The 12,567-nt window shown below is 41.0% G+C and overlaps 1 protein-coding gene across 1 annotated transcript in view; it reads left to right on the top strand.

The window, feature by feature from the left end:
- SARDH (sarcosine dehydrogenase) overlaps positions 1 to 4,300 on the top strand; it is a 133,926-nt gene extending 129,626 nt beyond the window's left edge. The window contains exon 22 of the mRNA XM_074294049.1: positions 3,218 to 4,300. Coding sequence (XP_074150150.1) covers positions 3,218 to 3,343 — 126 coding nt within the window. The 3' untranslated portion in view covers positions 3,344 to 4,300. The remainder of the gene's footprint in view (positions 1 to 3,217) is intronic.
- Positions 4,301 to 12,567: the final 8,267 nt, after the last annotated feature.

Below are 12,567 nucleotides of genomic sequence, written 5' to 3'. Positions count from 1 at the left end.
AGAAGAAAAACATGTTTGGAGAAATGTATTTACACAGCTTGAAAAGACTTTCAGAACCAGGAGATCTGTGACTCTTGAGTAGTATGTCCCTATTTGGGGGATTTTGGGGGATGTGGAAACAGGGGAGGGATCCTGTATTTAATCAGTGTGGATCTCCTCCGCAGGGCCACAGCAGACAGTGTTGTGTGTCATAAAAGGCATTAGACATGGATTCACCCGGTCACAGACTAATGGTGTGACCTTCAGCAAGCAGTTTCCCATCTCTCACCTTAGTTACTTTATCTACCAAATGAAGGGTTTAAAACAGTGTTCTGTTGTTGTTCCAATATAGTACTCTATGTTCACATTAGTTTTAATCCATCCAATGTTTCTTAAGTGCCTACAATGCTTGAGGAGTACAAGCGAGATGTTAAAAACATTAAGTTAAATAAAAATGTTAAAACATTTTCCCTGCTTTCATGGAGCTTATCATCTAGAACTGGCATATTATATTTTAAAATAAGTATGTAACAAAATGATAGTATTTAAGGGGTACAAAGAGAAGAAGGGGCATAACTAACTAAAGGGATCAGGAATATCTTTATGGAAGAGGTGATATTTGAGGGGGATGAGTGGGTAAGAATTCAATGGATTCAATTATTCAATTCAAACCAATAGAAAGGGAACAGCATGACAAAGGAACAGAAATAGATCAGGAAATCTCTCTCTCTCTCTCTCTCTCTGGTGAGTAGTTCGGTTTTGTTGTGGTATGTGCAGGGCTGTGATATGAAATAAAACCCAAAAAGTGAGCTGACTCCAGGTGGTAGAGAACCTTGAATGAAAAGCTAAGGCATTTACTTGTAGGCACTAGGAGTCATTTAAAGGTTTTGAGCAAAGAAACGACAGGATCCGATTTATGTGCAAGAAGATAGATTCCAGTAGCATGTGAAGAATGATTTGAAGTAAAAAGAACCAAAAGGCTGAAAAGTCTATCCAAAGGGTAGGATGATAGCCAAGGAGGTCATGAAGGCCCATCTTAGGATAGTGACCAAGGGAGAGAAGAAGGGAAGAGAGGATACATATTGAGACATGATCCACATGATGAGAAAGACCGGAGTTGGGATATCAGATGATGAACTTGGGAGACCTGGCAAACTGATGCCACAGAAAGATATAGTGAAATGAAAAAAAGAGGCGTATGTATGGTTAAGAGGGAAGATAATAAACCAGCTTGAGGTTGGGAAACATAGGGAGAGACATTCTATAAGGGAGTGAAGATGAATCTGGAACTCAGGAAGAAGTCTGACCTAGAGATTCAGAATTTCAAGTTATCAGTATAAGGTGGTAGAAAGAATGATAGAAATGAATGATTTTGCCAGTGGGAAAAAATATAAAAAGAGGGAAGAAAAGAGGGCTGAGGTCAGAACTTTCAGGAATTGTCTTTCAGTCTAATTCTTTGGTCTTGTGGTCTACTATGTCACCTTCTTCCCTTATGTGCTTGGACAAAACCAAAAGCACAAAAAAATTCAACTGAATTAAAAAGATTCTAATGAAGTGATATCAAGATTTTAATCAACCTTGAAGATGAATTACTAATTGCCCCTCACAGCTGAGTGATTGGGAACTATAATGACAGAGGATCATATACCTCATCAGATGTGGTCAATGTATCAGATGTTTTTGTTTTTATTGATCTTTGTCATAAGGGTTAGTTTAGTTTATCAGATGGGGATGATTTCTTCCTAAAGATCCCCATGATGTAAAGACAAAATTCATTAATAAAACACACATATATTTTAAAAGGTCAATCATGAATTCACTTGGGCCATAAACTAGAGTCTTTATCAGGTGATCTACTTCACCAGGACCAGAGATATTCAAAGAAATACCAAATCCTGTTAAAAGGACAGTCCCTTTTCTAGCACAAAATCCTTCACAGTTAGGATCCCCAGAAGTCAATTACAGTTTGTTGGTTTGTGACTACATGCCCTGTATTACACATCACACAACCCTCCATGAATTCATGGCATACTGGCCCCACTTACTTATGAAGTTTGTATTATGGGAAGATCTGTTTTTCCCAGCCAATTCTGGAGCTGCCAGAAATCATGTTTCTTTATGTTGCAGAGGTAAGGACGCTGTTCCAGTAGATCTAGCCCTGGGTTTAATTTCTGTACAGAGAGAACACATATTTCTAATCGGCCCAAACAGTTCGGCTCGCTGATACAGCAAATGTAGCCAGCCCAGCTGTCACATCTCATCAGTCATACTGGGTTGGACGTGACATTTTTTACTTCTCTATAGGAAGTGACTATTTCTGGGACAGGTTGGACTCTCCAACTCTCCCACAACAGAGCCAGGTAGAGTTTGGTTAGTAAGGAAAGAGCAAAAGGCCAGGGTGTGTGGGAAGTGATTTGAGTTAGCTCTGGCTGCATTTGTTCCACCCCTCTAGGATGTGAACTCAATTTGACTTTGGGTTCTCAGCTTGTCTGCAGCCACAGCTGCTCTCAGAGAAACTGAAGAGCCTGCCTATGTTCACTTGAAACCATCCTTTTAAAACAATTCTTCCTGCTGTTTTCTCAGGAGCCCGGATTTATTGGGGAGTAGGAAGGGAGAAAAGGGAAATGGATTGTTTGTTTGACCTTTGTATGGTCTTAGTACTTCTAGATCCCAAAGAAGCAAAGGGAGTTGGCTTTAATGATATAAAACTCAAGCTTTCCCCAGGAGCAGAACAATAGAATGATGGAGAAATTGTTGGACTTACCTACTTACACGTGGCTTAGAAGGCCTGAGGGGAAATGACTATTATATTTAAGTTCAAGGGAGCAGGGTTTGAATGTTTTGTCCTCTTGCTTACTCTTTGGGTCATTTTGGGCAAATCCCATCAGCTCTCATCAGTAAAATGTGGAGGTTAGACTAGCAAATCCCTAAAGCCTCCTGGCCTTAAATCCTGTGATCCAAAATTATCTTCAGTTTCCTCTACCATCAAATTGTGAAGATGTGTTCTAAGGTTCCTCCCAGTTGTAGGACTTTGGACAAGACCTTCAACCCTCTCTGAATCTCTGTTCCCTCAACTATAAAATGGGAGCAATCATACTTTGTTAATCTAACTCGCAGAGTTGTTATAAAGAAAGTTCTTTATAAAACTAAAAACCTTATGGAGTTATGAATTTTTATTAGTATTTAGATTTAGAAGATGTATGTCCCATATATACCTTCTTCCTTTTCTCCTTGGCAGGTGTCCTTGGAGTTTGTGAAGAGTGGTGATTATGCCCTTGAGAGGATGGGAGTCATCTACCCTGCTCAAGCTCATGTGAAGTCTCCATTTGATCCAGATAACAAGAGAGTAAAGGGAATATATTAAGTCCAAAAGTCTCTGATGTTGGCTGCCTAGGAAGTAGAAGTACCGGCTGAAAAAAGGATGATGGGAACAAGTCTACTAATCATTTCCAGCCAGCCAATGACCAAGCTCCCTCAATAGCTGGCTTCTACACATTCTGTGCCTCTTCTTAACTGAGCCCGGGAATTGCCTCTGAGTCTGCCTGCTTTTCTCTGCTTAAAAATCTGAATAAGCCCGGCCTATTGAAGAAACTGTTTTCTGTTGATGTTTTGGAGAAAACTTTTAGACTCAGAATTGGGATGATTAGAAGTGCTACTTCCTCAAATATCAAAAATCACCAAAAATATATCAAAACAGATGATGCTTTCCAATTGATCCCCATTCAAAAAGTTTGCTACCAATCAGACTGTAACTTTCTTTAGTGAATGGGATTATGCCTTGAATCTTCCAAAGGAACTTAAGACAATATAGATCCCATGGCAGACATTTAGTAAATCCTTTCAAAAATTGAATTGACATTAATCTGTGACAAAGTCAGGGTTCAGGGACCACTGACCCATGCTGCCAGGAGAAACCCAGGGGAGATTAAAGCAGGACTTTGTTCCTAAGTCCAAAGGCCAGGCTCATAGAAAGCCCACAGCTCTTCTAAATATGATTCTGTTTGACAATTGAATAACCCCAGAAGACAAGCTTTTAGTTATAGGTCTGTGCATCTACAAAAGATTTTCATTTATCATAAGATCTGTTCATTGCCAGCCTTCTAGAAGGTTTTCACTTAATGACACTTTCCTTTATATCTTATATTCTCTATCCTTTCAACAAAATTCTTTTTATGCTCATGTCTTGTCTGCAAACTTGATCTGAAGATCTTGAGGGAAGGCTCAGACTGACTGTATCTTTGTATCAGTCACTCTCAGAAAGTAGCTCAATACAGATAACAATACACGCTCAATAAATATTTGTCAAGATGTAACAATAATATCTATGTATTTCATTCTTTAACCTTTTCATTTAATTCATTTTAATCATTTCTTGCTAGGGTATAGAGATAGAGTTGGAATAATTCACATAGAGTTAGGAATAAACCTGTCTTCAATTAGGTGATTATCTCTTCTCTGGGGGACAGACTTCAATGCCAGAGACACAGGGAACTGGTTATCATTCATGAATATATGATGGTTTGGTTCTATCAAATACACACAAAGAAATGATGTGAGGTTTGATTTCTTGGATATTTCTGCTTTTTTCTTGATTCACAAAGTGCATTGAAGCTACAGCTTGAGTCAATCAATAAACATTTATTAAGTACCTTCTTACGTGTCAGGTACAGTGCTAAACATTAGGGAAACAAAAAGAAGCAAAAGATGGTCCCTGCCCCAAAAGAACTTGTAGTCTAGTACAGGAGATAAACAAACACATCTGAACAAACAAGTTCTATGCAGGCTTAATAGGAAATAATTAGCAGAGAGAAGGTGATGAGGGTTGGGGTCTCTTTTAAGATTTCTTTCTAATTGCCCAACCCATGACTGACCTTGATTCACAAATTCTGGTGAAAGGCACCCTTTGGAATATCCGGGCCCAGCCCCACTATCAGCTCAGCTTCCCCAGCCCTCACCTGATCTGAGCTAACTGAAGAGAACTTAGTGGTACCGCCCATCATCTTTTGGGTATAAAAGTGGTGAGCCAGAACGCCCTCATTGCAGGAGCCTTCCCAGCCAACACATGGTATCCTCCCAGCCATTTAAGGGTTCCTGCCCGCCCAGCGGCCACCTTTGGCCCTGGCATCTTTCTAACTGAGCTTTACTTCCAAATTTCTACAATAAACCTTTTATTTATCAATCTAGGTTTTCAGGTCTATAAATTCATTTACAGGGGACACTGCGCCTCATAGGATTACCTATGCACCAAGAAATGGGGTTCCCCCTTTCCTTTCTCTCATTAGTTGGTGGCCTTCATGGGGACCCCGAAAATTGTTACCCCAAAAACTAACCTTAACCTTTTCAGGTCTCTCAGAACCAATCTTAGCAGTTGGAGCAGCTTCCGGGAAGAACATCTGTGTTCCTACCCTCGTCTCACTCTATCTCTAAAACAGCCAGCACCCAGACCAGGTTTGGGATATGAGCAAAGTCTCCCGTGGAGACTACTTCTCTTTTCATCTCAGTCTGTCTCTAGAGGCCGCTTCTAGAGCCAAGGCAAATTCTAATCCCTTTATCGCCAGAAAAGCCTGCCCTCAGGCTGCAACTCCAACACTGGGGAGAGTGTCTCTTCTTCACCTCTCCCCCCCCCTCCCCCGCCACGTGGCCATCCCTCTCGGGCCCCAGGCGGGCAGTCTTCTTGATCTCTTCTAGGGGAAGAGTTTGAGCCCCTCTCACACTCCGCTGTAGTCGTCAGGCTGTAGCCCCGAGGAGACGGTCAATGGATCAGGCGAATTTGGAGATGTGTCTCTACCCAACTGCGTGAGCCTTCACCTTTGCCACTGGAGAAGCACTGGGTAAGATAACATGTCTCCCTTCCCCCATCCTCTCTCTTTTCCAACCTCTCCTATGTAATTTAACCTGCCATTTAAATTCTCCCATCCTGTCTCCTTCTTGGAGTACAGTGGGGAGATTTGGGGACTCTTTTCAATATCTCTAGAAAAGTCTCCTATTCACTTTTAAAAGGTGCTCTGCTGCAACTCCGAATGCCCCTCTCATAGCTTCTTGGCTCTTAAAGGAGCCAAGACTTCCAGCCCTCTCAGAGAACTAGCTTGTCCCATACCTTTTAAAATGGGACTCGGTTTCCTGACCATGCTCTCTAGGCTGGATAAAGGATTTTAAAACTGCCCATTTTCTTTCTAAGCCTCAGGGTACACTTAAACATTAGGGAAACAAAAAGAAGCAAAAGACAGTCCCTACCTAGTGCACTCTCTATTTCTCTCGATTGATGCCCCCTCCCAACAGTTAAAAGATGCCCTAAGTTCTGGTCCTGGCCAGGCTAGAGCATCAGAAAGGACATCTTTGTGATTTGGGCTGGGGAACAAAATTCCGAATCCAGGCAAATTAATTGTTAAGAGAGTGAGAATAGTTTCTTTTATCTTTTCCTCATCCTGACTGCAGCAGGAGGAGAATTAAGACGAAATTGAAACTATTTAAACACTCCTTAACTACTTTCAATTTGGCGCCTTGCTAGAATCTTTCTCTGTTCCAGTGTGCGACAGTTCTTTTTACTGCCTCAGTTTCCTTAAACTGTCTCTTTCTTGACTGAACTTCTCTGGCTTCAGTCCAGGAAGTCCAGGGACATAGAATGAGAATAATAGATTCTCCCTCAAGCTGCCTTTTAGAGAATGGCTAAATTAACAGCTGAAAGAGTTCTAATCTCTCTCTACTTGCCCAACCCCCAACTTGCTTCAGGAATTGCTTATCTCCAATTAGGGTCTGACCTTTCTAAATGCCCCAAACTCCCCCACACCCTAATCACTAGAAGAAGGGTGTGGGTAGGGTCTTTTGTCTTCGTCTCACTTTTCTCTGCATTAAGTAGTTGCCTTCCCCTCCCTCTGTCTCTTCTAACAGAGTAGGGAGGGGCCACATGGGATTTCTCCTGAAAGGCTCTGAGTGAGATAGGCCGGCTTTCAAATTAATTGATCTCTCTCTCTTTTTTTTTTTAAGACTCCCTAAAACTGGGGGACTTGCATAAAACTGTTTGACTATTGCTATTTCAGGAAATATACTGGTCTGTTATGTATAATCTGATAATTTCTGTAAACAGGGGGGAAGGAAACTGAGATTTCAACTGGTCAGGAAATTGGGAAAACTGATGTCTTATTTCAGTTCAGGCCGAATTGGAAACTATTTTAGTCTTTGTTTAAATTTGCTAGTCTATGATTGGCTGGTTTATGTTTTAACTTTGAAATCCCTTATTCAGTCTTTAGGATTATTCTTTAGAAGCAACCAAAATCAGACACCTGTCCTAGGACTGGCAGTCTCTCTGATCTGTTTCTCCACCCCTGTTACCCCATTTCCTCAATTATTATTTCAGCATTTCGAGATCAGAACTCTAATGGTTGGGGTAGCCTGTCTTGGTCTAATTGCATAATTTACTCAGAAATCTCTCCTCCCTAGAGAGAGAGAGAGAATGAAGCTCTCAAACTCAATTTTTTGTCTCTCTCCCAGAGCCCCTCTCGGTGCCTTCTTAGGGCAGCAGGACTGCCTTGAGCACTGCTACACAGCAGAGGCTGAGTTAAATGCACAAATGACCACAGATCTAAAGACTGTCCATCTCTGGCTGAGATGCCCCCCAACTGCAGAGATTGAAACAGGGAGGCATGTGTCTCTCTGAATAAGGAGTGCTGTTCTATGCTAATAATTCTGGGGTTATTGGGGAGAAACTGGTCCTTGCCACAAGTCCTTGCATTTTCTAATTTTAATTTGGTTTATTATTGTCCTGATTCAGTTTCCCTAATTATCCTGACTCAGTCTTGCCTCAGTTTCCCTGCCTCTTAGTTCTACAAAACCTCCCCCAGCCTCTTTATCAGAATACTTGATAAGATCTTATATTTCAGAATAGCAGAATGCCTCTCCCATCCCAAGCTATGGGAATGCCTTATCAAGATGCTGTCTCCACTGACTGTCATCTCTCTAGAAACCTACTCCAATATTGCTCTTGCCTCTATGGGATAACAAAACCCCCACACTCTATTAGTGAGGTGGGATAGCTCAATTTCCCGGGACTTGATTGATGCTGTCTGGAGCTCTACACTCAAGCCAAGCATTGCTCATTGAGACGTCATGGCACAGCTCTGACAAAATAAAAGTTTTTGTCATATTTCTCTCTCTCTCTTAGGGATGCCTAAAGAGAATGAAAGCTCTAGAGTTGGGGTCTGGTTACTGCCTCTCAATAAACTCCACTGAACAGATTATCTAACCTTATCTCCACCCACCTTGACAGTGCTTCTACACCCAGCAAAACTAACTCTTTTGAAGCCAAAAGGTTGGGAAAGAGCAATAATCAAACTTAGCCTAGGTTTCTGTGAATGCCATCCATACTTCGGTAAGATTTATTTCTAAAAGTTTAACTGCTAATTCTTGAATTCTCTTATGTGGAATTAGACATTCTGTATATGATTGTATTTGCATTGGGTATTTTAAAAACAAACTGATTACATCTACTTGGATATGAACTCATTGGGACAAATTCCTTGTTATCAACATAAGGTTATGATAAATATTTATGTTCTTGCATTTTTTCCTCATGTAACTGGTTTTAAGATCAGAGCAATAGTCAATCGAAATTGTTAATGCAATTCAATTTATGTCATACCTAGCTGTTTCTAGCCTGATTATATGTAATCATTGTATCCTAAATGCTTGGCCAAATAAGCATTTAGACTGGTCATCTGTCTGCTACTGGACAACTAATAGAGATCTGTAAGACCCAAACTGATTTCTAACACCTGTTGGTTTCCTTTATCTCGTTAACCTGAGACTCTCAGTTCTCTTCTCAGGCCAACTCCTGCCTCCAGACACTCAGAAAGAAGCAGAGATGCCCTTTTAATGCAAATCTCTTCTAGACTTAAGCCTTAGAAGATCCCAGTCTCTGCCCTGAATTTGAGCAGGAAGAACTGCTTTCTCACCACCACAGACCTGGCCCCCCAGCATCCTGCTCCCTGGTAGGAATTTGAGGTCTGGCCCTGTTTCCCTTTTATCTCAGGACAGCCCCAAAACCCCAGGGGCCGGTAAACTGGGTAGGCTATGCTGATACTTTTCACCCCTCCTCCATAAAGAGTGGGGAAACTAGGAAGGAAAAGATTCAGGATCTTTGCTTATTGAATAATTTAACTCTTTAAGAACAGCACAGTTTTTCCAACATTTCCAAGAGCTTAAACCTCATTCTTATCTTGATCTGCAGCTCTGACAACTGGGGATATACCCATCCCTAGACCCTGCCTTACAGAAGAGCAATGGTTCATTAAATCTACTAGATTTCTCTTTGAGAATTAGATGGGCCATCAGACAAGCAGCCCAGGGAAGGGACCTGATGCATTTCTTGCTAAAGGCCCCATTCTCCTGAATGTCACCATCTCCACCCTGGATGACACCCCACTTTTAATCTGTTCCTGAGATCCGTTTTCTCTAGGCTTCACACTTTGGATTCTCAGCTGGCCTTTCAGCCTGGAGAACACTGACTGGGGACAACTGACTGGGACACCTCCTCGATGCCCTGCTGCCATTCCCTACATCTCACACCTCACCTCCTGGCATGGAACCCCAAATCTCTACGACCCTTGTCAGCTCAAAGCAGTTAAAGAGGAGATCGATGCCCCTTTTCCCACATGCATCTGGAGGCGATGGTTTGAGGGGGGAACAAGATGAGAGGACCCCGCTACTCTGAAGATCTTTGGAGAAAATCTTCAACCTTACCTTAAATGAAGGACACTGCCCCAAATTTTCTTTCTTCTTAAAAGAATTTAAGTCTCAACTGTTTAAGGAGGGAATTAATGGGGGTTGAGGTCCCTTTAAGATTCCTTTCTAATTGCCCAACCCATGGCTGACCTTGATTCACAAATCCTGGTCAATGGCACCCTTTGAATATCCATGCCCAACCCCCACCCTCAGCTCAGCTTCCCCCAGCCCTCACCTAATCTGAGCTAACTGAAAAGCCTGCTGAGAATTTAGGGGTACCGCCCATCATCTTTTGGGTATAAAAGAGGTAAGCCAGAACGCCCTCATTGGGCCACCTCTGGCCCTGGCGTCTTTCTAACTGAGCTTTACTTCCATATTTCTACAATAAACCTTTTATTTATCAATCTAGGTTTTCGGGCTGTAAATTCATTTTACAGGGGACACTGTGCCTTAAGGGATTATCTATGTGCCGAGAAATGGGATTTCCCCTTTTCCTTTCCCTCATTAAAGGCACTGGAATTAGGAGGGGTTGAGAGAGGCAGGATTTCAATTGAGACTTGAAGGAAGCCAGGGAAGGCAGAAGGCAGAGCTGAGGAGGAGCATTCTAGACATGGAGAAAGTCAATGAAAATTCCTGAGACTGAGAGATCTTGTTCATTGGATAGCAAGGAGACCGGTGTCACTAGATTGAAAAGTACATGGCAGAGAATGAGGTATTTAAAAACTGGAAAGTGGTGTGGGGCTAAGGGAAGAGATGTTAATTATGAAAAATTTGAATGCCAAACAGAAGACTTTTTATTCCATATTGAAGGCAATAGGGAGTCAATGAAGTTTATTGACTAGGAAGTGACATGTCACCTGGAAGTGATTTTTAGGAAAATCACGATGGAGATTGAATGGAGACTGGAGTAGAAAGGGGAAGGAGGCAGATTCACCATTAGACTATTGGAGTAGTCAAAGGATGAAGTGATAAGGGTGAAAGGATTAGAAAAAGGGAAGAGGGCATTTTCAAGAGACTTTGCAAAGGTGAAATGACACATCTTGACAACAGATTGGAGATGATGGGGAGATGTGAGAAATAATGAGGAGACAAGGATGACACCTAGATTTTGAGCCTGGGGGATTGGAAGGATAGTGTTGTCCTTGACTGTAATAAGGAAGTTAGAAGGATAGAATTTAAGGGAAAGATAATCAATTCTGTTTGGGATATGTTGAGTTTAAGATGTCTACTGAACATCCAATTTGAAATGTCTGAAAGACAGTGGGAGATGCAGGATTGGAGGTCAGTAGAGAGATTAGGACAAAATAGATTTGAGAATTATCAGCACAGAGGTGATAATTAAATGCATGTATGCTGATAAGATCACCAAGTGATCTTATCTTTAAGAAAGAGAAGAGGAGAGGAGTCCAACAGAAGGAGGGATATGACCAGTAGGAAGAAAATTAGGAAAGAGGAGTGCTTGAAAAACCTACAGATAAGAGAGCCTCAAGAACCAGAGGATGATTAATCTTATCAAAATGTGCTGAATGGTCAGGTCGAATAAGCCTTGAGGAAAGGTTATTCAGTTTGGGAATTAAGAGATCATTGGTAACTTTGGACAGAGAAGTTTGTTGGAGAAAGAAAAATGAAGTTAGAAACTGAATTGTTAGGAGTTAAGAAATAAGTGAGAGGAGAGAAGATAGATCTATTGTAGATTACCTTCTCAAGGAGTTTTACACAAAAGAAGAGAAAAGGAGAAAATAAGCCTTTATCTAGGTCTTACTATGTGCCAAGCACTCACTTGATGGCCTGAAAAAGCAATACAAGGGCGCTCTCAAGGTCTCTTTTAAGAATTTTAGAACTGATTGCATGACACTGGCACAGGACCGCCCTCATCAGAAAAGGTGCCGGGCTATTGAGCAAAACAGAATTGAGATCGATCAGAATAAATTCAAGATGCACCAAACTCACCTCAAATGTTCCTGTGAACTATTAGGGCCTGACCTATGATGGAGCATTCCAAGCTCCTATTGCTCTGATAAGCCATAGTCTGACACACTGTAATTTGACTCTAACAATGATATCATTTTGATTCTCTTTAAGAACAAAGGCCAGCAACCTTAACCTTAACTACAAGCCAGGCATTGTGCTAAGTGATTAACAAATAGCTATTTAATCCTGATAACAACCCTGCAAAGCAGATGTTATTATGATGCCCAGGATAGAGTTGAGGAACACAGGCAGACATAGGCATGGACAGGACATTGAGGGGCCTTTACTTTTGAGGGGATTCAACATATTTTAGTATTTATCAGTGATATTTGAAAAGATCAGAAAAAACAAGATTGGTACTACGAGATCAGAGAAGGGAAAATGATGTCTTACTTTTCAAAAAAAGGAAATAAATACAGTAGGTAAACTAGATGCCAATCAATTTTACTTCATCCCTGGCGGGGAGGGGGAATTCCACCAGGGATCATTAAAAAGATGGTTCATAAACTTTTAAATAAGGAAGCAGTGATTACAAAGAGTCAACATGATTTCATGAAGAACCAATCATGTCAGACGAAGCTCATTTCATTTTTGAGAGGATCATTAAAAAGAAGTTGGAAGTGTGAATATAGTTTACCCAATTTTAGCAAAGCTTGTGATAAAATATCATACTATTCTTTTCTAAAATAATTTTTCATTAATATATTCTATTTTTACACCACCTTTTTCTCAGTATCTTTCCCTTTGCCCAGGAAACCATTCCATATAATAAAGAATTTATTTTAAAGAAAAGAAAGAATAGGGGAAAAAACAAGTAATAAAACCCAACAATATACCCCAAAATTAAAAACATATACAATACCCAAAGACATCCCACTTCTCTTCTTTGTTTGTTCTTTG

Source organism: Sminthopsis crassicaudata, chromosome 2 (assembly GCF_048593235.1).
Source record: "Sminthopsis crassicaudata isolate SCR6 chromosome 2, ASM4859323v1, whole genome shotgun sequence".
Taxonomy (NCBI): Eukaryota; Metazoa; Chordata; class Mammalia; order Dasyuromorphia; family Dasyuridae; genus Sminthopsis; species Sminthopsis crassicaudata.
This window is presented reverse-complemented; position numbering and strand designations above follow the sequence as displayed.